This window comes from Ostrea edulis, chromosome 7, assembly GCF_947568905.1.
Source record: "Ostrea edulis chromosome 7, xbOstEdul1.1, whole genome shotgun sequence".
NCBI lineage: Eukaryota > Metazoa > Mollusca > Bivalvia > Ostreida > Ostreidae > Ostrea > Ostrea edulis.
Genome location: NC_079170.1, coordinates 28,563,562 through 28,591,212, shown reverse-complemented (window position 1 = coordinate 28,591,212; position 27,651 = coordinate 28,563,562). Strand labels below are relative to the sequence as shown.

At 35.8% G+C, this 27,651-nt stretch overlaps 1 protein-coding gene across 1 annotated transcript in view; it reads right to left on the bottom strand.

Annotated features, from left to right (window-relative positions):
* Positions 1-258: 258 nt before the first annotated feature.
* LOC125656582 (neural cell adhesion molecule 1-like) overlaps positions 259-27,651 on the bottom strand; it is a 44,291-nt gene continuing 16,898 nt past the window's right edge. The window contains exons 5-15 of the mRNA XM_056143893.1: positions 21,344-21,613; positions 20,786-21,109; positions 18,746-19,039; positions 16,854-16,985; positions 12,249-12,267; positions 9,180-9,238; positions 7,805-7,826; positions 5,637-5,701; positions 5,524-5,542; positions 4,515-4,591; positions 259-483 (exon numbers count right to left, since the gene is read on the bottom strand). Of these exons, the coding sequence (XP_055999868.1) occupies positions 404-483; positions 4,515-4,591; positions 5,524-5,542; positions 5,637-5,701; positions 7,805-7,826; positions 9,180-9,238; positions 12,249-12,267; positions 16,854-16,985; positions 18,746-19,039; positions 20,786-21,109; positions 21,344-21,613 (1,361 nt within the window). The 3' untranslated portion in view covers positions 259-403. The remainder of the gene's footprint in view (positions 484-4,514; positions 4,592-5,523; positions 5,543-5,636; positions 5,702-7,804; positions 7,827-9,179; positions 9,239-12,248; positions 12,268-16,853; positions 16,986-18,745; positions 19,040-20,785; positions 21,110-21,343; positions 21,614-27,651) is intronic.

The window sequence follows — 27,651 nt, the reverse complement described above, 5'->3', positions numbered from 1 at the left end:
TTTTAATTAAGGAAAGATTGAATAGCCTTGAAAAGTTCTAACTTTGGTACATTAGAAAAGGAACCACTCCTCCATAGCATTAGATGCACATTTATAATGTCCTCGAACGATACTATAGTTTGTGCATTAAAAAGTGTTTTGTTCTTGTATATTTTCACACACACACACACACACACACACACACACACACACACACACACACACACACACACACACACACACACACACCACACACACACACACACACACACACACACACACACACATGACAAATCGTAAGTATCTTCTGATAGACCACATGACTATGACGTGGCTTGGACTTCCTACGACTAGTTCTGAAATGAGGTGTTGACGTACACATCAGTAGGCGTTACCATCCGGGTGTTGTAGTAAGTCTGATTGACTAGTTCTGAAATGAGGTGTTGACGTACACATCAGTAGGCGTTACCATCCGGGTGTTGTAGTACGTCTGGTCTCTCTCATCTGTGAAATCAATTCACATTTCATTGATATTAATTATTGCCAGAGCACAGAGCAAAGGAATTGTGAAGAATAGATTGGGTTTTTTTAAAAAATAGAATAAAGTTCAAAATATCATAAATCTGATGACTGACATTTGAAAGTAGTAGACATGAAATAGTAAACTAGAGCAGGACACTAAATGAAATTAGATGAAACTAATATAATGAGACTTAACGAATTTCCGTACAAATTAGCAAAAAGGTACATTGTGCAGATATATGAATAGATGGAAAAGTAGAAGAAAAAATATTTTATAATATCTTGACTTTTCATAAATCATTAATATAGGTGCGTCATCTCAGTATACTACATGAGTTATGTTTTTACTTATTATATATGATATTCAACTTCTTAATGCACGAGTTTATACAATGTATGTGAAAATAGATATTCTAGTAATTAGCACTGTAACGACATAAACAATTTACAAGTATACCTACATGACTTCAAAATTTACAAGCACGGTCGTTTGGGATACATGCAATTAAAAAAACACCCTCGGAAAAAAAGTCAATAGAGATATATCATACAAACAGTACGGGCGGTATAGGTACCCCTTGTTGACACATGAACACTTCTAATTAGTGTAGAAGTTTTTTTCCCCGTTTAGATTTTGAGGAATTCACTTTTTAGCAACTACATGTACGAGTATATTAACCTGAGGAAATAATCCCAGAATAATTGTACGTACAAAATAAATAATATGACCATGAAATACAATTCAATTGTGCCATATTTGTATATTTTTGATGCAGATAGAACTGTTATTGTACTAATAACTACACGTAGAACATTTAAAGAATCTATTATTTGTGGGAAAGAAATGTATGAAAAGTTTTCCATATTTAGGGTATATTAGAGACAAACAACACAATTTTAGTATATATGTTCAATTCATAACAGCAGGATCTCGGTGTTGAATTAAATTTACAACATTTCTTGAAATGGTATATTATTCTCTGACATCCTTGATAGAGTAAGGCTTTAAAAACTTAATCGAAAACTAAACACCCATTAGATCAGACTAGTAGGCGGTGAAAGATCTATACAAGGATATATCGAAATATTCAAAGTTTTGCATGGTAATATATATAATTACTTGTAACTATTTAAGGGTCTTCTTTTCACTGTTACTAAGAAAAAGGAAATGATTTGGAGAGAAAAAATTGCAAGTAATTTAACATGGTCAGTTGAAATCTACTTTAAATTCATATTTTACATACATGTATGAAAGGTGAAGATAAAGAACAGAGATCAATCGCATAACTCTAACAAGCAATACAAAATAGATAGTTGGGCAAACACGGACCCCTGGACAGATCTGGACAAACCAGAGGTGGGATTAGGTGCCTACGAGGAGTAAGTATCCCCTCTTGACCGGTCACACCCGCCGTGAGCCCTTAAACACGTCAGACAGCATTTGACTTAATGATAGGTTGTATTAACGAACTAGATCGTTATAACGACCATAGAATTTGCGAAATGCTGACTTCAATCGATAATGTTGAAACCCCTGTACCATTAACTTGTTTGTCAGTAGCTTGCCTCGATTTAAAAACTGACTGTATGCAGAACGAACTCTTGCGTATCGAATCAGTTGAGAGATATGGTTTTAGGCCAAAACACTCATGTGAAAGTACTCTTATTTCTCTAGTAGATAGATGGTTTAAAAATATTGATGAAGGTAAACTTACTGGTGTATTTTTTATAGACTTACGGAAAGCATTTGACACTATCAATCACAAGGTTTTATTACACAAACTCAAGGCATTTGGCATATGTAATGATACTTTTGAATGGTTTAAATCATATCTAAAAAATCGTACACAGAGAGTTATTTGGAAAGGCAATTTATCGGATAAAAAATGCAACCATTGGAGTTCCACAAGGCTCTATTTTAGGCCCATTGTTTTTTATCCTGTATATTAATAACTATCCACAAGCACTGAAACATTCTTATGTAAATATGTATGCAGACGATACTTCACAAGATGTAACAGATAAGTCAGTGGAAAACAGTGAGTCAAAGATGTGTGAAGATCTTCAGCGCAGTATTATGTGGATTAAGGAAAATAAATTAAGCTTAAACCTGTCTAAATATCAATGTATGCTTATTGGATCGGCACAAAAATTATCAAAGTATCGAAAATTAAATTTAGTGATAAATAACCATGTCATAGAATGTGTTCAGGAGTCAAAATTGTTTGGTATTATTATTGATGAAACTTTGTCCTGGAAAAGTCCTATAGAATCACTTTTGAACAAGATTTCCAAGGGAATTGGCATTTTAAAAAGAATAAGATATTTTATGTCAAAACGATGCGCTGCTGAAGATTTTTAATACTATGATTTTTCCACATTTTACATATTGTTGTACTATATGGAGCAATCCAAGAAATGCTGAAAATGTGAATAAGCTTTTCATATTGCAAACACGAGCTGCAAGGGTAATTCTTAACATCAGGAATTTTGAAACACCATCTAACGTCATGTTTACAGAACTTAACTGGTTGCCTCTATCAGATCACTTTGTCTATAGAAAAGTCATGTTAGTGTATAAAGTTTTACATGGTTTAATGCCAGATTATTTAAATGTTTTAAATATGTATCAGAGGCAAACTAGAAATTATAATTCAAATATATTGTATATACCCAGGGCAAAAACAGAATATTTTAGACGATCTTTCAGCATTTCAGGGAACACAATGTGGAATGCCTAGAGTGAAAATATAAGAAACTCAACAAGTGTTGTGTGTTTTAAGAGAAATTAACTTAGAGATCATCACCATATTTTTTAAGCTTCATTTTGTTCCTATTTAGCTTACATTCATAATTATTTCTTAAGTTTATATTCTACCTCTTTTAATCTGTGTTTATTTTACTAAAATCTGTCTGTATGTATGTTATATGCAGGACCATATTGAAAACTAGCGTTATCGCTAAATATGTAATCCTGGATAAATAAAGGCTTTATTATTATTATTATTATACAAACACCATAATTATGCAGGTGATAATGGAATATTGCTACATAGATATGGGAAGTTGACGATGGAGAAACCGAAATCATCCCGTTTGTCATAACGTTGAGTTGTCAGTTTGGCGTTAATGTCTACTTTTAATAAAACATCTAAGTATGAATATGATAGACCACGGATTGAATTGGAAAAGGGGGCTCATCAACTTTAATTGACTTCAAGACGTCTAGAATCTACATACCTTCATAAAGGAAGAGCCCGAAACTTAAATTAGGACTAAATATCAACATACAAGGGACAAAACAAACATGCATGTATTTCAATTTGCTTCAAACGAATGAGAATGCTTCGGTTGATTCTCTTATTTAAAAATATCCTCGGCAAACCTGGAATTAATCCTTCACGTTGGGTAACCCCATACGTAACACATACCGAGATTAATGAAGAACAGGATAAACATAATCTAATTTTATGACGTCATAGTAGGCTTTGTGATATGTATCACCATTTCTTAAATTGTAATCCCGTGGGGATCCGATTTAGAATATACTCCCAGTACTCCTTGCTTGTCGCAAGAGGCAACTAAATGGGGCGGTCCTTCTGAGGAGACTGTAAAGACCGAGGTTCCCTGTCACAGCAGGTGTGGCACAATGAAGATCCCTTCCTGCTGAAAGACCACAAGCGCCAAGGATAGGCCTAGATATTGCAGTCCTTTACCGGTAATGGTGACGTCTCAATATGAGTGAAAAATTCTCGAGTGGGACGTAAAACAACAATCAATGTAAAACTTATACGGTACCAATTTTGATGCACCAGATGCGCATTTCGACAAATTATGTCTCTTCAGTGATGCTCAATCGAAATGTTTGAAATCCGAAATAACAATGACGTTTTAGAGCTATTATAGACAAAAACAGTCAATCAATCTTAAATTGTAGTTGTCTTTAATACCCTCACGATATTGAGCAGTGGTTAGAAAGTAACACAAGAACATCTAAATATAATTGGACTTACCTTGCTTTTTAGAAACCGTTGAAGTTGCCTCGTATTTATTGCCAGCATTGGATCCTTGTATGTTCTCATAAGTTTGCCTAGAAAATGTTATTATACGAGTGCTTAAGTGTTTCAAGCGACCAAATGGTAAAATTAAGGATCAGTACTAACATTTCCTTCACTGATTGATTTCACAGGTATTTCTATCATTTTTTAGGGGCCCTTCATTTGGTCAAATCATTTATGTTCAGGGCCAAGACTCACTACCTGGTATAAGCAACCAGTGTGTTTCATGTGATATTTCAATGTCTCTCCATTACAAATTTATGACCTAATTAAAGTATCTCTTTCAATTATTATAGGTAAAATATACCAGCAAGTTTGATCTTAACCAAATTATTTGCCCATGCAGATCATTGCATACGGTTCGAGCATAGCAATATCTGTGATATGAAAATTATTTTTCACTTCATTACTTTGATTCAGGGTATCAACGCCCATTTTCCTTAGTATGAAAGGTAAAGATAACGAATAGTAATCAGTATCATAATTCCTATAAGGAACACAAAATAGATAGCTGGGCAAACACAGACCCCTGGATCTGGAGGTGGGATCAGTTCCCTAGGAGGAGTAAGTATCCCTTGTTGACCGGTCACACCCGCTGTGAGCCCAATATTTTGATCAGGTAAACGGAGTTATCCGTAGTTCAAATCAGTGTGAACTTCTGATATCCCTTCATTATAAAGTTGCAAACAGAATAAATATTTCGCTTATATTTACTAGTGTCCTTATCCTTGGTCAAAATTAAAAATGTGGAAACAACATTTACATTATCATTGTTTCCCCTCACCAGAAGATGATACACACTGATTTGGGTTATTATTAAACATGTAGATAGATTTTGAGCAATGGAAAACTCTGATGGATGACAATGGATCGCAAAAGAGGTCTAGTGGAGAGAGAGAGAGAGAGAGAGAGAGAGAGAGAGAGAGAGAGAGAGAGAGAGAGAGAGAGCGTCTAGTTATCTTACGTTTTACTTTCTTCTTTTCCTGTATTGAAAAAATAATTAGATTTTAACACTTGTTATGAAAATTAGTGTAATGAAATGTAAGTTTTCAAATCCAAGTAAGACCGAAACACAACCTTTAATGGAGAGATCCTGGTATTGATTTCCAGCTTCTCTCTCTTTTAATTCTTCATACACAATTCTGAAGGATATAAATATTCCATTTCATCAGCAAAATTCAATAGTTTGTATTTCATTAAAACAAATTACCAAAGGCCCATAAGCAAAGATTTGGTCTGGTTAAGTTACCATACATAAATTACAGGATTTTGTCCTGTCAAAATCTTACAATAGTACTGCAGTTGGCTTGAAAACCATTTGTCATATTTGCATTCTGCATTTTACTAGATTATAAAACAAAGCAAAGCTATATAATAGATCTTGACCTCAGTTTACAAACCATGGGTGATGGGTTGAAGCTAATTTAACTATAAATACTAGTTAATTATTTTTACTAATCTAATTCCTATTTTCCGTTATTGATTTGATTATGAAATAGTTATTTGGAAGCAATTCTGAAGTAAATCTGGTTCGCTACAAAGGAAGAGTACATGTTTTAAATGTGAAGTGTCGTTAGAATTTGTAAACAGAAATATGATTTGTTTGTGTTGTTGCCCGCCCAATACGCAATTTCCGAGTTGTAGAATAGATCTTTGTCTTTGTGGAACTCTTACGCACAGTGAGACGCAAAACATACTTTCAACCACACGCGATGGGTACAAATTTTTATCACTGCCTTCATTTATTGACTAAAGGCCGATTATCAGACATCATGCAAACACCAAAAGTGCAAGTACACATAATATTGTACGTTCATGATAAAATAGCTCAAACAAAAATCGTAACCGAGAGGCTTTGAGTTCGAGCCCCGCTCTTGGCTTGACCTCATCAAACTTTCGACGCATAGGTAGTGCTTACTTTTTCGCCAAACACCGGCATTTAGAAGTGAGAATCACGGGTCTTTCGGAAATGACCATAAAATCGGAGATCCCAAGTCTCTGCAGGGGTATGCGAAAGAACTTTTACTACTCTGGCCCTGGCTGCTAAGCATAGGTACTTCACCTATAACTGGTGATGTTTAGGTATGAGAGAAAAATTCTCGACGAAATGTAAAACCAAACAAACAATCAACAATCAGTACACATTTCTACCACAACATACTGCTGTTGCCAATGTGTATCCAAGCGAGATTAGTCGTTTGATTTGTTTTAGAGTTTGATGCCCATTTGATAATATTTCAGTCACTAAAGACGTCACCACCGTCTGGCGAAATGCCACACATCTTGACCTATGTTAGCCACTCTGGATCATTTTAGCAGTGGGGGTTCTTTATCGTACCAACGCTTAGCATGACAGGAAATCTCGGCTTTTAAGGACCTGCGACTGTCACTTAAAATGTCAACTGCAAGCGCTTGGCAAAGAAGAAGCAAATACACGTTTTAATCAAACATATCTGCGGCGGACTACATCCGGACTGTTTGTGATACAGGAAGCGACCACTTTATCAACTAATCTGTCGTAGCAGTCTCACTTCGTTGTTTATAATTTTTTTCTATTACTTCCTGTTGATAATTTTTCACTCATATTAGCAATACAAAATAGAGAGTTGGACAAAAACGGACCCCTGGATATACCAGCGGTGGGATAAGGTACCTAGGAGGAGTAAGCATCTCCTGTCGGCCGGTCACATCCTCCACGAATGCTATATCTTGATCAGGTAAGCGTGTAGGTGACGTATGACAAATTTATACCTATGCTTAGCACTCAGGGCTGTAGCATTTAGGGTTCTTTAACGTCATACTCAAAAGATCCGTGATTTATTTTTAGGTGCCATGCATTTAGCGAAGGAGCATTTACTACATTTACCTAGGTTTGACGTAGCCTTGGCACGAGCGGAACTCACTGACGACCTCCCGTTCACGAAGCGAATGCTCTACCATTGAGCTACGGGGACCAGTACTGCGCTTAATCACTAACCATCTAAATTGTGTCAATTGAGTAAATAGTTCTGGCTTTGTATGGACTAAATGAATAATAGTTGAAACCAGGTTTCGTAAAAAATCTGCTTTGAGTATAATAAATGGAAAGTCCTCCTGATCAGTTCAAAACTAAACCCGGTTCAGTGGAACGTATTAGTATTTATCTTCTAGTAACAATGATATATTAATTGACTGAATTCATGTTCAAAGTTAAGAATAAATTCTCAAAGCATTACGTCACCACCCCCTCCAATACTTGTATTTACCTTTCTCCCTGTACATGTTGCTCTGAAAAATACAAATAAGAATTAAATGAAAAAGCAGCAAGTGTGTATAAAATAATTTGCTCCTGAATTCGATCATATGCTGATACGTCGAAAAATGACTTTCAATCACTTTGGTTATTATCAAGTTTACTAGGATACTTGTGTATCACCGTCACATTTCGTTCTACAGCGGCATATTATTTAAAATATCCATATACATATGATAAAAATGTAAACTTTGGTTATTGCGCAAATTATAATTTTCGTCAGAAACGCCACAGGTCTGGACTACTTCCAGATACATTTTTCATTCGGCAAACTTTGGCAGATTCCGGTACTCTACATCTGGAATCGACCGATGTGATCTGAGTGATACATTTATAACATAAAATCTCAGGTTCGTCAGCACTGGTAATAGAAATAGCATACTAATACTGTCATTTAATATAACTCCATACTTGCGTTGCTATCTGATAAAAGTTTCAAATCGCACAATGAACTAGATGAATGATTCAATGATTCAGAGTTATTGCTCTTGGATTCAAAATTTTGAAACATACTATTGATTATCTATATATAACTTAGACTTTTGAAATATTTTACTTTTAAAAAGATTTTTTTTTACAATAACCAATGGGAAAAACTCCAACAAAGTTTATGGTAATATCATGCATAAATCAAATAAATGATTGGTTTTGCAAACTCCTATGACGTTAATTTACAGGAGGGTGGAACTACTTTAAAACAACATAAACCATACCACACATACTAGATATGAAGCTTGGTGCTCTACCAGCTGAACTGCTGGATTTTGGCATCGGCAGTCGAACCAGTCTAACCTCTTCAATTGTCTTATTATACTCAGATATTTTCAATTGTCGAATTCAGCAGGGTTTTATTCAACACCAAAGAAGAAAAATGTGAAGATTTAACTGAGACACAGATTGACAAACATAAGGTGGACAATATTTTTTATCAGAAAGCCTGACTTCAAAATATTCGAATTAGGTGAAGTAAATTCTATTTAGTAGATCAGATGTAGTGTTGAGTCCTATGATCAGCTTTGCTGTCGTCACATGGTAATCGTTGAAATGTTTTCCACGAGTAAACATTATCAGAGTAGACACTACCCGAATAAATTATCTGTTCATCCGAAAATATAATTCCTACGCGAACAAAAAAACAAAACAAAGAACTGAAACATATCTACATTTAGAAGTTTTTTCTGTCTCTATTTTCTACCCATGTTTAATTATTATTCCTGATGACTGGGCAGGTAACTTAAACATTATCTTATTCACAAGAATAACATTTAATGTTGGGCTGGACAGGCAGTTCCGTTCGTGGAAGTTTTCAATATGTTACAATCACTTACCTGCCAAAGAAATTTGAGATTCATCTTTAGACATGTCAGCTGCTTTTACATTTTCATCTCTATAAAAAAAGGTAATAGAAGTGGCTGAATTTGCATGTTACTATCGCTTTCAGTGGAGATTGGCTACCATTTGTACATTACAGTACATTAAATCAATAGTTTAAGTATTAATTTTGCATATGGACAGCATATTCATCCCCCAAAAGAAGTCCATTTTCGTTTGTGCAGAAATGAAGATGCATTACAAAGTGTACATATCACTAAGTATGTTGTATTTAGGCTTATATAAATGTATATAGAAATTATGTCGTGAACCTGGTCACACTCTTATCATTCCACATCATTGCTAAAAATAATGACGGAAATATACCTCATATTTCATTTCAGTAGCTATGTACTCTAAGCACTCCGAATACTTTTTTTTAGGTTGCTTGTTGCTTTACGCCCCATTTAGGTTGCTTGTTGCTTTACGCCCCATTCACATTTTATCTACGGATAGCACCAGTTGCAGGGGAAGTGTCACAAGTTTTAAACTATACATGACGCCTAAAGCAGAAGCCGAGGCAGAAAAAGCCCTCTACATTGCACCCATGCCTTCCGTAGCAATATCCGAATGATCCTTCACTTCTAATTACGGATTCTACAGTCAAAGGAATAATCACAAATTATGTTAAACGTTGACGTTTCACGCAGCCACAGGGATGCAGAATGAACCTCATGCCCTCACAGCGAGAACAAGTATCGATACCATCCACTAAACTACCGTACGGAAGCTCAAGTGGCTCATTTCACATTCGAAATAAAAGACTCAATATCGAATGTGCAAGTACCATCTGACCTTTCGTACTACAGTGACTTGTAAACATCGGGGAATTCACTACTATTAGAGTACATACTCTAGCCTATGATTGGTATTCAGTTCCTGAACAGTTGAAGCAAATATACCTGCAATTTGTTACTACTGCACAGTACCTCTTTATCAGCTGAAAATTTAAACTAGATGAATTTACATGGCACAAATGCCCCCGCCTGCATTAAAGTCAAATGTAGGAAATCCATTTAAGTATAACATTGAATGTGATATTCAGATTGTATGTTACATGCACTTAGTACAATGAAGAACTCAAGAACAATCCTTAATATGTTTTAACAGTCATAAAATAAATACATATTTTATAAAAGGGGCACAACTCCATCAAACATCAACAAACTGGGCTAAACTCAACCTTGATATGTAAATCATCATTATACATCTGCATACAAATATTCAGTTCAATATCTCAAGGCGTTTAGAAAACAAGCCCGTAAAACTGGTTCTAACATTATTTTTTTCTATGTAAAGGGGGACAACTCCATAAAAAAATAAACGAACCGGAACGAAACTGAAATCAAACTGTAACTCATGGGATATACACCTGCAAACATATCTCAAGGCGTTTGGAAACAACTTCCGGAAAACTGTTTGTCACATTAATTTTTTTATGTTAAAGGGACACAGCTACATCAAAAATCAACGGACTGGACCAAACTAAAATTCGATCTGAAATTCATCAATATACACCTGCATACAAAAAAATCAATTGAATATCTCAAGGCGTTTAGAAATAAAGTCAGGAAAATTGGGTGTCGCGTAAGGATAGACGTACGAAAGGACGGATAAGGGTAAAGCTGTATGCCACGACTACCCTTTAGCTGGGGCATAAAGGCTTACTGTTGATAGCTATGCATTTCTGTACACGGTCATTGTAAGACAAAAAAGTTATAAAGAAGGAAAACGTGAAAATAACGATCAACAATCAGTTTCTTAAACCCTGTAAATTATGAATCGAGGGCAGGGTAAACACAAACTCATGGAAACACCATGGGTGAGATCAGGAACCTAGGGGGAAGTGATCACCCCTGTTGACAAGACACACGTCATGAGCCCATTGACACGTGCATTATTTGTTATGATGCCATTCTAAAAAGCTCATAGTTATTGGTCACCTTATTTATGGTATACATGTTTAAATCGGACATTTCGTATTTGCATCCATCTTTCGACACATGGATTATTATTATATATTATCATTATATATCTCAACTGATTCGGTATGCAAGAGCTTGTTCTGCGTATAGTCAGTTTTTAAATCGAGGCAAGCTACTGACAAACAAGTTGATGGTACAGGGGTTTCAACAGTCTCGATTGAAGTCAGCATTTCGCAAATTCTATGGTCGTTATAACGATCTAGTTCGTCAATACAACCGCGCATTGGGTCAAATACTGTCTGACGTGGTTTCATACCGATTGTTAAGCCGTTCTTGGCACACTGATTTTGAATGCGGATAACTCCCTTTACCTGATAAGGGTATAGAGCTCCCGGCGGGTGTGACCGGTCAACAGGGAATGCTTACTCCTCGTAGGCACCTGATCCCACCTCTGGTGTGTCCAGGGGTCCGTGTTTGCCCAACTATCTATTTTGTATTGCTTATAGGAGTTATGAGATTGATCACTGTTCGTTATCTTCACCTTGCATTAAAGAATACTCGTTTAATATTCAGTTGTGATAATGAGCATTACAAAGACGATGCGGTTACAAGATTTGTCATCTAAAACAAAAACATGTTCCTCATGTAACCTATCTAATTTTTTGATGACTTCTGGTTACTTAAATGCAGAAGGATAGATGGTACGTACTTTGTTTCAATGTGTCTAATACAAGATTTTAATATTCCTCTTATTCTTTTAATCCATTCTGACAAGTTCTTTTTTACATTTAACCAATCGTCTGGCATACAGGAGTAATGAGATTGATCACTGTTCCTGATATTCACCTGGTCATATATTAATTGAAAATTGTTGTGCTAAATGGATATTTAAAGGATTGTAACAGGTATTCAGGAGTAAATTAAAAATAGGTTTTGAAAATAATACATTTACAATATCATTTTCAAGACCTCTGAAATAGTCGCGTTTTCTTTGCTACTGAATTTTTGGAAAAATTGAACGCATACTAGAAATGAATTTAAAACTGTTATCCAAAGTGGATACAGAAAATGATTGCAATATATAATGTTAGTGGAACTTACATGCGCTCTATCCCCATTTCTACAAAATAAAAAAGAAAACGATTATATATGGCACTAATGAAACATGCGTAAAATATGTCAATAACTCACGTGGTCCTATAATATAGTGATATCAATAAAGCTTATGTTATTAACTCGTGTTCAGATATAATGATTTTATTGATATATAGGACAAATTCCCTTACAAAAGGCTCTAAATGTCAGTGTTAATGTGTAGGCCATAGCAGAGGGAAATTGTCTACGCCAAAGAGACGTCAAGATGTATGTTACTTATATACTAATCTAAAACTAAAACTTCATAGTTATTTCGGATTTCAAACATTTCGGTTGAGCATCACTGAAGAGACATTATTTGTCGAAATGCGCATCTGGTGCATCAAAATTGGTACCGTATAAGTTTTACATTATGACCCCTGGGTCGAGGCCTCTACTGGTGGACTGTTAGTCCCCGAGGGTCTCTACAGCCCAGTAGCTAAGTACTTCGTTACTAGCTTGAAAATACGGATGTATATTTAATTGCTGTTATAAGATTTAGAAATTCATTTCAAAATTAAGGATTATCTCCCTCATGCATAGCTCTTATCCTTGGACGAATTTGGCTCCACTTGTTTGGCACGCTGTTTTTGGCTATATTTAGATCTAAAACTTCATACTTATTTCGGATTTCGAAGATTTCGGTTGAGCATCACTGAAGAGACATTATTTGTCGAAATGCGCATCTGGTGCATCAAAATTGGTACCGTATAAGTTTTACATACTGTATAGAGAGTACCCATACTTAATTGCACTGAAGTCATCGTCGCTAGCCTGAGTCTGGGAAGACTTACCCTACCTCAGTTTGTGGCTGTGTATTCAGCAAAACGAAACTCTCGATATTCATGAATTGACACGATTATTTATTCACCAATCCCAGGCATGATAACAAATTTCGATATCTTAATGGCTTCACCAACATGTAAAACTCGTAGCATTTGCTTATTAATATCAAGATGGCCCATGGGCTTTAAGGATCACCTGAGTATCATAGACCATAGGGGAGTCTCGTTTTTGCAATTAAGCCTCAATATGGAGTCTTGTGTGCACATGTTTATGATCTTTCAAAATATGCATATAATTCTAATTCAATTACTTAAGGAGGAAAAATGGAAGTTTGAAGCAGATTTTCTAAGCTTTAATACATTTTCACTATATGACCATATTGGCCACGCCCTAGGGCCTCAACCCCCTGACCCAGGAGCCATGAATTTTATAATTTAAGTAGAGAGCTTCATGTTCATCATAATCATGCATTTAGTTCTTTTCCAAATATATACATGTATGGGAGTAGATGAAAATAATTTCTTATATTTAATACATTTTCACTATATAGCAATATTTGCCCTACCAAATATGAAAAGAATTGGAATGACAGTTATCAAGAAGTTAAAAATAAACGATTGTTAACGCACGACGGATGACGCACGACGCCGGACTCAGACCAATTACAATACACCGCATGATGTTACTCAGGTGGCCTAAAATGGTAACAATTCGACTAGTGGTTTTCAAGAAGTTAAAAATGTAAAATTGTTAACGCAAGACAACGGACGAAGACCAACGGCAATAGCTCACCTGAGTGAATCAGGTGACTTGATAACAAAAAGATGACAGATCAATCTTAGAAGGAAGTCAACTATCTAGCTATTTGTTAATCGAAATTCGCCATTACAACAGAGACTGGGCTTGTCCCAATCGGCAATCCTTGGATTATTTCACTACGAGCCACGCGATAATCCCCGAGTATTTTTTTACTACCCCCCCCCCAAATGTGAACGTTCCCCGATTTGTTTATATATGACCAAAAGTATCTAAAATTCATACAACCACGGCTATGACATAGAGCAAACGGAAACAATAGGTGTGGTTTGTAACGATGGTACTGAACCACCCAGGTAGAAACTAATTTGACTTCTGACGTCACAGCTGTTTACATATTTTGTAACTGGTTATAATGTTACTTCTGTTTACAAATAATAATGGACGTAAACACTAACAAAATTGTAACGAATGTGCGCTTGTTAAATTAGAATTTCATTCTTGAATTTGATAAAAAAAAAAAAGGTATTAAAACGATTCTTGATTAAATATCAGGAACATCAGTCGTTGTGCGGAAGCGGACCTCTACAGTTTGGTCCGCTCTATTATGCAATGACTTCGGGTGGGCATTTGATGGTGTGTACCTCAATATCAACTTGGGGACATTCATTCGGGATTTTTACTGTTGTTTACCAATGCCTACTATGTAAAACTTATACGGTACCAATTTTGATGCACCAGATGCGCATTTCGACAAATAATGTCTCTTCAGTGATGCTCAACCGAAATCTTCGAAATCCGAAATAAGTATGAAGTTTTAGAGCTAAATATAGCCAAAAACAGCGTGCCAAAAAAGTGGAGCCAAATTCGTCCAAGGATAAGAGCTATGCATGAGGGAGATAATCCTTAATTTTGAAATGAATTTCAACAATTTGAACAGCAATTAAATATACATCCGTATTTTCAAGCTAGTAACGAAGTACTTACTATCCATAATGTACGATGGGAAAATATGAGAAGATAATGATTTCAACATAATTGTGATTAAAACATTTTTGTTACGCAATCCTTTGTCTTTTTAGCCTTTTATACAGAAGAAAGTCCACTTGTAGTGAAAAGGTTACCTGTAGGTGTTCAATAAGTTGACAATTGCTGTCCATTATTTTAAAGAATGGACAGATACTGTCTGTTCTTAAAAATAATGGTCAATAATTGTCAACTTATTGGACAGTGCCAGGTAAACCCAATAACTTATTAGACGTCTACATGTAGGCTGAAAATAAGAGAAAACAATACATTTGTCAAAGAGATACAAATTTAATTCTAAATTCCCTACAAGTAAGAATCAACACATATATCGGAAAAATCACTGAAACACTTGAAAACGATATTTCTGTTTAGTAGAATTATCTGCTTCAACTTGTAAGATTCACAAATTTTTAATTCCGTTGGCCATTACTTTATCGCATCAAAACTTAAATTTGAAAGACACATTTCCATACTGTATTTGAATTTCGCTGGATTCAGAGGCACATTCCGAAATTTCTTCACAATGCTTTTTTATGTTTTCTTTATTAGCATATCCTAATTCTGATTTATTATTTTCGCTTTCATGAATAATTTCATTTCACGAGATAGGCGTATTTGGGTTTTTTGGCTGGGTTTATTATATCTTCATCCAAATATTCAAAACCACAAAGCTTTCCAGATCAAATTTTGGCTCCATAACTTTCTGACCCTCCTTATCCAGAATATAACACATATTTGCAGTACTTTCACTAAAATCCTTAAATTTTGATCGTGCAATGAAAATGCTTTTCCCATCAGAGGAAGACATGTTGATATTGTTCAGCACTATAGAAAGAGTGAATATAAAACCTGCAGTAGAAGACTACTTATCTGATACTATCCAATAAGTGAACAAAAGAAACGGAATTCTACGCAAGACTGGTTATATTGTCAGACTATTCAAAATAGTTTTATTAATAATTATCATTGTCAATGGGTTTACCTGAGTCTGTCCATTCTTAGAACAAAAGATGTAATGTTTTAAGTAGGATAAAAGCCTCAAAATGTCCATTCTGTGAGAGAAAGAACTGATCGAGGCCTGTAGGCCTATATCCTTTACTTAGAAGCAAGGTGAAGATAACGAACAGTGATCAATCTCATAACTCATAACTTAGAACTATGATGATATGTATGAAGATATTTAAATGAATTCTGAAATGAAGTGGGTATAAATACACAACATATATAATAGCGCAAAAGCAGGGTATGAAAAACGAAAAAAAATCCTTGTAAGGATGTCGAATTCACAGTTATTTCGTGTTATTCATTTCACAAGTACAATTTGTAATTTTCATAATGAAGTCGAATTCATGTATTTGAACATGTGTTGATCTCCCATTTCTTGTATACTTGGCTATTGTATTTGTTTCTGCCTATGAAATAATTTATATATTGATGAAAGTACATTCCGTTGTTTCCAAAATATCAAATGTTCTTTAGGTTAACTGAAGACAATATCATTAATGTGAAACAAGTACATAGTATGATACAAGGGGCATCCTTTCAGCAAAGCATCACAAGTCACCAAACTTCCGGAATATGAAAATCATCCCTAAATGTAGCATCTCCAGCAAAAAAACCCAACTTTGTCATTCAAAGTTGCTTTCCAATGCAAATATATGCATTCTTAATCGTGTTGTAGTCAATAATCAATAAATTTGAAATCGATGAAAGACTGGGAGTGGGAGTGGGGGTATCAATATGAATAATTGATCAAGGCTCGGTTCCTTTTACTAAAATATATATGCATTAAGTTAGACGATCAGAGCTATATTTGAAAAAAGAGCTAAACACAAATCAGAAGAAGGGACGGACAAACAGAGTACAGGCGATATAACACCCCCCCCATCTAAATACATAGAATTAGCCATGTTGAATTACATTAAAATATTCGTTGTTAACATGTGTATAAATATGTTATTCAATACGCATGACAATTCTTAGGTAAACTTTATACATTACTTAGCATGCAGGTGCATTTATAAGGCCTTCTGAGGAAAATCACAATGACTAAAACAGCGACGATAAAAGCCACACTGGCGACAACACTGCCGACAATCGTCCCTGTCTGATGGCTGACCTTCTCTTCTATTCCTACAAATGACAGTGATAAAAAAAAAAATCAGCATAAAACCAAACGGCGGCGTGATATACCTTGTTGATATATGTTGTTGATAGAAATAAAGTTTTTTTTTAAATCTAGATATTTAAAACGTCGAGTGCCTGTGGCTTTGAAGTTGTTGATTTGAGAAAAGTTTTCTGATTTCAAATTTACTCAAAGTTCTTTAGAATGTTTTATGATCCATATCTGATTTACACCACTTCTGGCATATGTTACGGCACAGTACGTTTGAAGTTTCGTGAGGAGCAAAGATAAGAGCTTGGTAGAACATTAACTGGATCCAGCAATGTAATTTTCTTTGTAAGGGATTTTGTGAAGTTTAGGAATCAAGTATAGTATATGTTCATCCATCCCATTGGCTGGAATATTATATGTGTCTACAACAGAAGCATGGTTTTGAAAACTTTCATCTTTGAAAGGGTAGTTTGAGTAAAAGCAAGATTGCCAAATGTGCAATTAATGCCAAGTTCGTTTGAAATACAGTTGTTATAATGAACCGTACAAAGACAATGTTGATACACACTTTGTCAGCTGAAACCAAAACATTCCTCATGTACAGTGTAACCTATCTAATTCTTTGATTACTTCTGGTTTACTAAACACAGAAGGATACATGGTACGTACTTTGGTTTTGAGATGTCGAGTATAGGATTTTGATATTCCTCTTATACTTTTGATCTATTCTGACGAGGTATCAAATTCTTTCTTTTTCATACTTACCCCATTATCTGGCATAATATTTGACAGAATTCATAATAGAGATGACGTTCTGTCGCTAAATTGAAAGACCGCAGTCCTCTGAATTTAGGACCATTAAAATAAGTGATTTCGGTCCTTAATTTAACTAAATCAACATTACGAGTAATGGAATGTCCAGCTGGACTATAGTTGAACGTAGATGAAGGATAAGAACACATAGTTGATTAAGTATAAGGTGGTGTATATCTAGGCACTGCAATGTTTGCACTAAAAACGTTTGGATGCAATAGTAGAAATATGTTTATAGGAAATACAGGGTGTAGAATTCAACTTAAAAATCTATAGAAATAAGGAACTGATTGCATTCAGTACAATGTTAGCCTGTTTGTAATGATCCATATTTATTTTTCTATTTGTTACAGACCTGTAGCGGTAGGCTTTGCAACCAGGGGGTCTGAGTGAATGGTGACGATAACGAACACTGATCATTCTCATTTCATGTGATTCTCGACAAAAGTAAGGTATCCCGTGTCACGGCATATCTTGCCACGATAAAGAAACTTCTCAGGTACGGCCGTAGATGACCTGTATAGCTTTAATTCATGAGTGAAACTTTACTGAAGGGGTATGAACCCTACATGTATATACAGGTGAATAGAGTAATTCATAGTCAAACTCAGTGAGCCAAGAACAGCCAAAAAAAAAATCGGTATCAAACATGTCGGACAGAATTGGACCAAACAATAGGTTGTGCAGTGTATATACAAACTAAATCGTTATGACGACCATAGAATTTGCAAAATGCTAACTTTAAACGAAACAGTTGAAACCCCTGTAACATCAACTTGTTTTTCAGTAGCCTGCCTCTATTTAAAACCTTATACTTACACAGTACCAATAAAAGTTTTTGAATAGAAAAACTTGTCAATACTACGTGATTTGGACTACACTGAAAGGCATCTCTGCTAGTGGATGACTTTGAACGACTGTCTTTGAGATATTCTCAGGGATGACTGCTGATTACAATACTTACCTTTAACAATGCAATGGACAGTATCTGATGTAGATTCCCCAAACATGTTGGAGGCAGTGATAGTAAACCATATTGCCCCCTGTAGCCCAATGCCGGGAGTGTAACTGTGGAGTATCCCATATCCTTTGTCACTGATGTTCTTTAGATCTGTATAGGGTGTTAATAAATTCCCTTTAGTGGAATAGGAAATCTTGAAGGTCTGACTGTCTCCACCATTGAAGTTAGAAATCCATGATAACTTTACAGACGACGTGACACATACCAGTGTTAAATTGGTAGGTTTTAAAGGTGGTCCTGTAGGTACATGTATATTACGGGTAGCAATGGTAACGAATTTATCATATATATATATATATATATATATATATATATATATATATATATATCCAATTGTGTTTTTAAAAAAAATCACAGTGTCCGGTATAAAATATTAAAAGAAATAGAATAAACAGTACACAAAGTTAAAAATTGAACGCAAGCGCTTTCATTTTATAATCCTCAGAGAATACAGAAAAATTAAAGTTAGTGAACATATAGATGTGTGTGGCCACGGACAATTCAGTGTATTTCCGTTTTATAAACTGTATACAGAAAATACTATTTCCCGACGAGAAAAAGAAAGACACTTTATTAAGACTTTAAAACCGGCTCTCAATAGCTTACTGTAAAATATGTTTACTGTTATTATCTATGACGTCATAATATGCTTAACGTAAAATCCTTTTCCCTTCATTCGTTTATGACGTCGTTATGTACGTGAAATGTTAGGACGCCTTTATGACGTCAAACCATTTCAAAACTATTTTAAAATGTAACGCCTGAGGATTATAAAATGAAAGCGCTTGCGTTCAATTTTTAACTTTGTGTACTGTTTATTCTATTTCTTTTAATATATATATATATATATATATATATATATATATATATATATATATATATATATGCATTCAACAAAATAAGTATACATTGAAAATTTGAAAATTAGAGATATAGCGTACTTAGTTTAAAATAACCGAAATATTCTACATTCAAAAGACATATAAGCTAAAAATTAAATTCCTCCTACTGAGATATTTTGTTCTGAATTTCAGAGATATAATTTCATAACTCCTATAATGAATACAAAATTAAGAGTTGTGCAAACACTGATCCCTAGATATGTGCCTAGGAGGAGTAAACATTCCCTGTCGACCGGTCACATCCACCATGAGCACTATATTTTGATCAGAATTGGTAATCACGGACCCCTGGATATACCAGAGGTGGGACCAGGTGCCTAGGAGGGGTAAACATCCCCTGTCGACTAGTTACAAACGCCGTGAGCCCTATTTCTTGATCAAGTAAAATGAGTAATTTGTAGTCAGAATCTGTGTGCCAGGAATGGCGTAACAGTCGGTATAAAACACATCAGACAGGTTGTATTTGCGAACTAGATCGCTATGACATCCATAGAATTTGTGATTTGAATTTGCGAACTAGATCGCTATGACATCCACAGAATTTGCGATGTGGAGGACCATGTTGTGTCTTTTATTTCGATTTCACAGTGATATATCGAATCGACATATAAAGGAAAATGATTGTTGTGCACAGATAAAGCGTCGTCGATACATCTAAATGTTGAGTTGAAGGCCACTACAAGATATTTTTCTTCTGATGTAGAATCCAATCAATGCCACAACTCGCATTATAGCTTTGGTAAGACTGATAGCACTGTGGACAATTAACAAAATTAACTCATTATGAAGAATAAAGTTCTCACTAGTAGATTGATCTTAATCCTCCTAATGCACCTGATCCCACCTCAAACCAAGGATGATTAGCGACAATATTGGTTTAAAATGGTCCTGATGTTTAGTAGAAAACATAAAAGCTATGAATAAATTTTCCTTAGAAAAACTTGAAAAAAAAGCTTTTAGCATGAAAGAGCTAAAACATTGATTTCTTGCACTTTCACTTTAGATAGTTTTGAGTTAAAAACATATAGATTTCTGTTCAGCATATTTGATAATTACGATCGAAAAAATAAAACTAACGCACTTGCTGCATCTACATGATAGGTCCTGGTGGAATTACCAACATCATTCAGAACCATTATAGTGTAGTTTCCAAAGTCCTCTGTGTCAACACGCCTTTTGTATAGAGAGATGTTTTGTTTATTTTCTCCCTTACTTTCTGTTATGCTGTAGCCACCTCTATTATTCAAAATTACTCTACTCTCATTATTTTTTCCCACAAACGTCCACTGTGTCAGAGTCGCTTGTGGATACAATAGCATTCTCACAAGTATTTGAAGAGATTCATTATTTCCTATGCCAAGTTTGTCTGGCGTCTGCACATCAACGCTATCCAGTCGAGGCTTACCTTTCCAAAACATAAACATGCCATTGAGAAATTAAAAGTATTCGTATAAATGTTTCTATCCTTAAATACTCTTTTACAAGATATTTACTGATGTATACATAAAATGCTTCCTGGGGACAACGTTTTTTGGGTCATTGACACTAAAGAAAAAAGCAGACTCAATAAATTTTACCAAACATGATGATAACGAATGTATGGATAGAGAGGACTGTGTTCTGAGAAAATGAAACTTACATCTAACAGCAATATGAGTTCTTCTCGTTGCTGCGGGGCCTTTTCCATTATCTGCTGTAACCTTGTAATTTCCGTGATCTAAGCAGTTTGCTGACAATATATCCAGTGAGCTACTGTGTACATCAGATTCTCTCTTTACAACAGTGTTGTTTGGAACAAACAGCCACGTAATGGTAGATAACGGGTTTCCATCCACATCACATTTTATCTCAAGTCTTCCATGTTCACTGATGACATGTTCATTCACCTTTGATGTTATGACGTTGTTATCTGCAAAGAAGTTGCATTTTTTAAACGAGGTACAACTAATAGTCAAAGAATGTATGGGGCCAGATCATGTAAAGCAGAAATAATTTGACATCGGGGATGTCAATTTAACTCGGTTCGTCTAGTCGAATACTTGTAGTACTCGGTAACGATGATTCTGACAGATGTCGGCCTTTAATGTGATACACGTTTGTTGTCCCTCCATATAAAGTACGTTTAGTTAACTTATGTTATACATTTCACCGTTTTTATACGCCCGTCGGAGACGTATGGTATGGTATGGCGTCATCCGTCTGTCCGTCCGTCTGTCTATCCGGACCTTGTGGGCAATATACATACCGAACCGTAAGGTCCAGGATTTTACAACTTGGTATATTTGATCCTGATGATAAGGGGAAGATGCCTATTATTTTTCAAGGTCAAGGTCACAGTATCCCTTTGTAGAAAAATACTGCAGGCAGTATACAAACCGAACTGTTGGGGCTAGGACCGTCAAACGTTGTACACATACACTTTATGCCTAGTGGAGGATGCCTATTGTTTCTTATTGTCAAAGGTGAAGGTCGTAGTAGCAGGATGCAGACCGATTCGTTGAGGCAAGGACCATCAAACTTGGTACACATACATCTTATGCCAAATCCTGTAAAGTGTCTCAATAAAATATGTTTAAATCAAATGCCAAGTGAAAATATTACATAGAGTGCATGATTTGCCTTGTTTTTACAATGAAAAGAAAGTATGTCACACCCTGATGATTGCTGATACTACTTGAAACAAAGTCCTACAAATCTTGTTGTAAGAAAATCACCTGAAATTAGCTTTTCACGGGCGTATTATATACCGTTTGAGGTACTCTTATTCAATCATGTGATTTCAGAGGCATGTTTTTAGACCGACATCCAAATTCATATGATTTATTTGAACATATGAACGAATTGAAACCGGTTTGTATTGACTCTTACATGAGTTTTACTCACAAACACACAGAAGTATTTAGAATTTAAGAACATTATTTCCAACGCTATTCTTTACAAGTTCTAAACTATGAAAATTGTTGTCGATGATCGGTATGACCGAGTGATAGTTGAGAAGTCGAGTAGTCGTTGATATTCCTACATGAGTCAATTAAAGGTGAAAATTACGAACACAGATCAATCTGATAACTCCTATAAAAGTGCAAAACGCAGAGTGGGGTATATACGAACCCCTGGATATACCAGAGGTGGGATAAGGTGCCTAGGAAGAGTAAGCATCCCTGACGACCGGTCACATCCGCCGTGAGCCCTATATCTTGATCAGGTAAACGGAGTAGTCCGTTGTCAGAATCAGTGTGCCAAGAACGGTCCAACTATAGGTATGAAACAAGTCAGACAACATTTGACCCAATGATAGGTTGTATTAACAACCCAGATTGTTATAACGACCATAGAAGTTAACATAGATAAAGGTAACTTATTTTGAAATTAGTGAAATATTAGTATACACTGATTGCATAATCATGAGAATCAAGAGTCAGATTCATAATTCTAGGATCCTTCTTGTTAAAGAGAAATAGTTTAACAGCGTATTGAACAAAACAAATGCTTGGAGTAACGTTTCAAATAAACGCGAAATAAATCCATTCGCGCAAACGTGCCCCTAACAATTCCACGACCAAATACGCCGTTTACGATGGACGATCAGTAATCCTGGCCTTTCTACAGGCGCATTATTGGATTCACCCTTGCGCTATTTTACGGACATATTCAATCTTACTTCCTTAAACATTATACAATCACTATATATAAATGATTTTAAGCTTGCTTAAACTTTTTATTGCTACCTCTTAAATTGTAAAAGGAGTTCCATTCAAAGCAATGTGAAAGATATATAAGGACGGAAAAGAATAAAAACAAAAAACCCCGAGTTTCCCTCAGAAACTTGAACGGCCAATGTATCTTCCCCTTGTATCTTTTTTAATATACCACTAGCATGCAAGGGTTCAAGCATAACTTAACTTTCACTACAGTATCACAAATCCACAACATAAGGACATGAACCTCTTCGTTATGAAATAAAGGGGTCACCTATATCATGATCGGGTAAACAGAGTTGTTCGTAGTCAAAGTCAGTGTGCCAAGAACGGCCTAACGATCGTTATGAAAAACGTCAGACAATGTGACCCGATGATAGGTTGTATGGGCAACCTAGATCGTTATGACGACCATAGAATTTGCGATATGCTGACTTTTAACGAGACTGTTGAAACCCCTGTATCATCAACTTGTTTGCCAGTAGTCTGCTTCGATTTACAAACTGATCATACGCAGCACAAGCTATTGCGTATCGAATCAGTTGAGAGAAAAAAACATCATATACAGGTGATAATGAAAGTTGACGATGGAAAAGTTGAAATCATCCCGTTTGTCATAAAGTTGAATAGTTAGTTCGCCGTTAATATCTACGTTCAATGAAATATCTAACTATGAACCAGAAGTGGACGACTTTGTGGTGCCTTTTGTTTCGTGATCACAGGGATATATCGAAATGACATATGAATGACAATTATTACTGTTAATAGATAAAACGTCGTCGATGCATCTAAATGTCAAATTGAAGGCCACCTGAGAGATTATTTTCTTCTCAGGTAGAAGTTTTGAAATAAATCCTGCTTCATCAGAAAATAAAAACAGGTCGGCTAACAATCGAACACAATTCATGGCCAAGGGAATTCCAAGAGACTGTTGGAAGTCCTGATTACCAAAGATTATGAAAATATTGTCAACGAGGAACTCGAGCATAGTTTTTACTTCAACTTCAGAGTACTTTTATGTGGATTCAGAGAGGTGTTTAAGAAAGTATTTTTTTGGATGCCTGATCACTAAATGAAAGATGAAGATAACGAACAGTGATCAATCTCATAACTCCTTTGAGCAATACAAAATAGATAGTTGGGCAAAAACGGACCCCTGGACACACCAGAGGTAGGATCAGGTGCCTAGGAAGAGTAAGCATCTCCTGTGTACCGGTCACACCCGCCGTGAGCCCTATCTCCTGATCAGGCAAACGGGGTTATCCGTAGTCAAAATCAGTGTGCCAAGAACGGCCTAACAATCGGTATGAAACACGTCAGACAGCATTTGACCCAATGATAGATTGTATTGACGAAATAGAACGTTATAACCAGCATCAACTATCCCATTCATCAGCAAGGTCGTCGAGCATGTCGTCGCACAGCAGCTTAATAGCGATCTCAGCAGGAATGGTCTACATGATGATCTGCAGTCAGCTTATAAGACCGGTACCAGCACTGAGACAGCCATCCTGCGAATAAAAGCAGACGTAGAAGCAGTACTGGATGATGGTGATGCTATGCTCCTTGTCTTTTTTTTTTTTACCTAAGTGCGGTATTTGATACCATCGATCATATCCTCATGCTGGAGAGACTACGTGAGGAAGGTGGATTGACAGACAAAGCGCTCCATTGGGTACAGTCTTACTTGAGTGGCCATAACCAAGCTGTGAATATCAGCACTAGTGTGTCCTCAGTGTGTCCACCGGAGTGCCCCAATGGTCTGTTCTCGGCCCCCTTTGCTTCCTGGTGTACCTTCTCCGACTCAGGAGAGTTATCAAGCAATATGCCATAAACCGTCATGGGTTCGCAGATGACACTCAACTTTACAACCGTTTGAGTGTAACAAAAACCAACCCACTGCCATGCGGACTTATCTGGTCAACATTATGGAGGATTGCATACCGAATATCCCAACCTGGATGACTGTGAACAAACTTAAACTAAATGAAGGAAAAACTTAGATAATGGTGGTTGCTAGTGCCCACAACCAGTGCGAAGTGTATCCGTCTGAAGATTGGTGAGGCAATATTGACATCTAAGTCTACTGTTACAAACCTCGGTGTTGCCCTGAACGGCACCTTATCAATGGAAGTACAAGTCAGCTCCGTAGTAAGGAAGATGTACATCAACATCAGGAGAATATCCAAGGTGAAACCCCATCTCACCCAGGAAGCGTGTGCGAAGGTCATCAATGCAACAGTCATATCCCACCTTGTCTATCACAATGCCCTCCTGCTTGGCATAACCGATCGCCCCATGTACCGACTACAAGAACATGCTACAGACAACATATTTCGTCGATACTTCAACAACTACACTGGCTGCCTGCAAAACAACGTGTTGTGTTAAAAGTGCTGACAACCATACATATGTCACTACACACTTTCTCGCAGCACCAGCATACATGAGAGAGCTATGACATGTTTACCAGCCACATAGGACCTTGAGATCATCATCCGACCAATGGAAAGTGGTAGTGAAGAAATCATTAAACAAATACAATGCAAGAGCCATAGAAACACTAAGTGTACAATTGTTGAATAAATTGCCACTGGAACTTCGAGAGCTTGAAGCACATGGAGCATTCCACAAGAACCTAAAACACTCTTGTTCAAGCGTAAATATGCCCTGTGAATGTAAAATACATGTATGTCAATTGTATCTTGTCAAGTCAAAGTCCACCACTTTGTCATTTTACTACCATGTTTTATTTAAATTTTTTCTATTGTTTTGTCATTTCCTTTATAACTCTTGCAGGTCTTTTCTTAGTATGTTATCATTGATTATTAGCACAGAAACTATATGTAATTTTTCGCTTTATAAATGAATAAAATAATAATAATAATAACGACCATAGAATTTGCGAAATGCTGATTTTAATCGAGACTGTTGAAAACCCTGTACCATCGACTTGTTTGTCAGTAGCTTGCCTCGATTTAAAAACTGAATACACCCAAGACAAGCTCGAATCAGTTGAGAGATATAAACACCATATGCAGGTCATAATGGAATATTGGTACATAGATATGGAAAGTTGACGATGGATAGGCTTTAAATATGAATGTTTCCGTTTTCCATTTTTGTTGATGAAGCAACTGTCTATGAGATCAAAAAGTCTAGTCTTCAATTCGTCATGAGGAATTCTCGTGTAAAGTGTTGAAAAGTAATACGTTTTGTTGCTGTTGATTTGTGAAAAGTTTTACGATTTCAAATTTACTAAAAGTTGTTTGCAACTTTTTAGATCCCACATTTGAATTACAGCATTTCTGGCATATGTAGTCGCAAAGTACGTTTGAAGTTTTTCCATTACAGCTGTTAATATTTTCCTGCAAAACAGAGATAGGGGCTTGGTAGAACTTTTACTGGATCCATCAATGCATCTTTGTAAGGGTTTTATGAGGTTTAAGGAATCCAGTATAGGGACGGTAAGTAGGGCCACAATAGGGGATCGAAGTTTTACATTCAAATATATAGGGAAAATCTTTAAAAATCTTCTTAAGAATCCTTGGGCCAAAAAACTTTATATTTACATGAAAGATTTCTGACACAGTGCAGATCCAAATTTGTAAAAATAATGGCCTCCAGAGGTAAATTGGTACCACAATAGGGACTAGGGTTTTACATGCAAATATATATGGAGAGTCTTCAGATATGGATCAAAGGTTTCACATGCAGCTATATAGGAAAATGTTTACATATGGGCCAAGGTAACTCGGGTGAGCGATGTGGCCCATGGGCCTCTTGTTATGAATCCTGATGAAGATTATGCCAGACAATAGGCTAAATATGAAAAAATATTAATACCTTGTCACAATGAATTAAAAGTATCAGGGGAATATCAAAGTCCAACATTAGACACATCAAAACAAAAATACTTATCATCTACCCCTCTGTGTTTAGTAAACCAGATGTGATAAAAGAATTACATAGGTTACATGCGGAATATGATTTAGTTCCAGCTGACAAAGCTTGTAACAATATTGTCTTTGTTTGTAAGGCTTATTATTACAGCTGTATTTGAAACGAACTTGGCATTAATTCCACTTTTGGTAATTGTACTTATACATGTACCGGTACATCAACTGCCCTTTCAAACGAACAAATTCTTCAAAACCATGCTTAAGTTTTAGACACATTTAATATCCCAGTCAATGGATTTTATGAATATGCGTTACCGAGTGTGTAAATGTTTGTCATAGGAACTTCT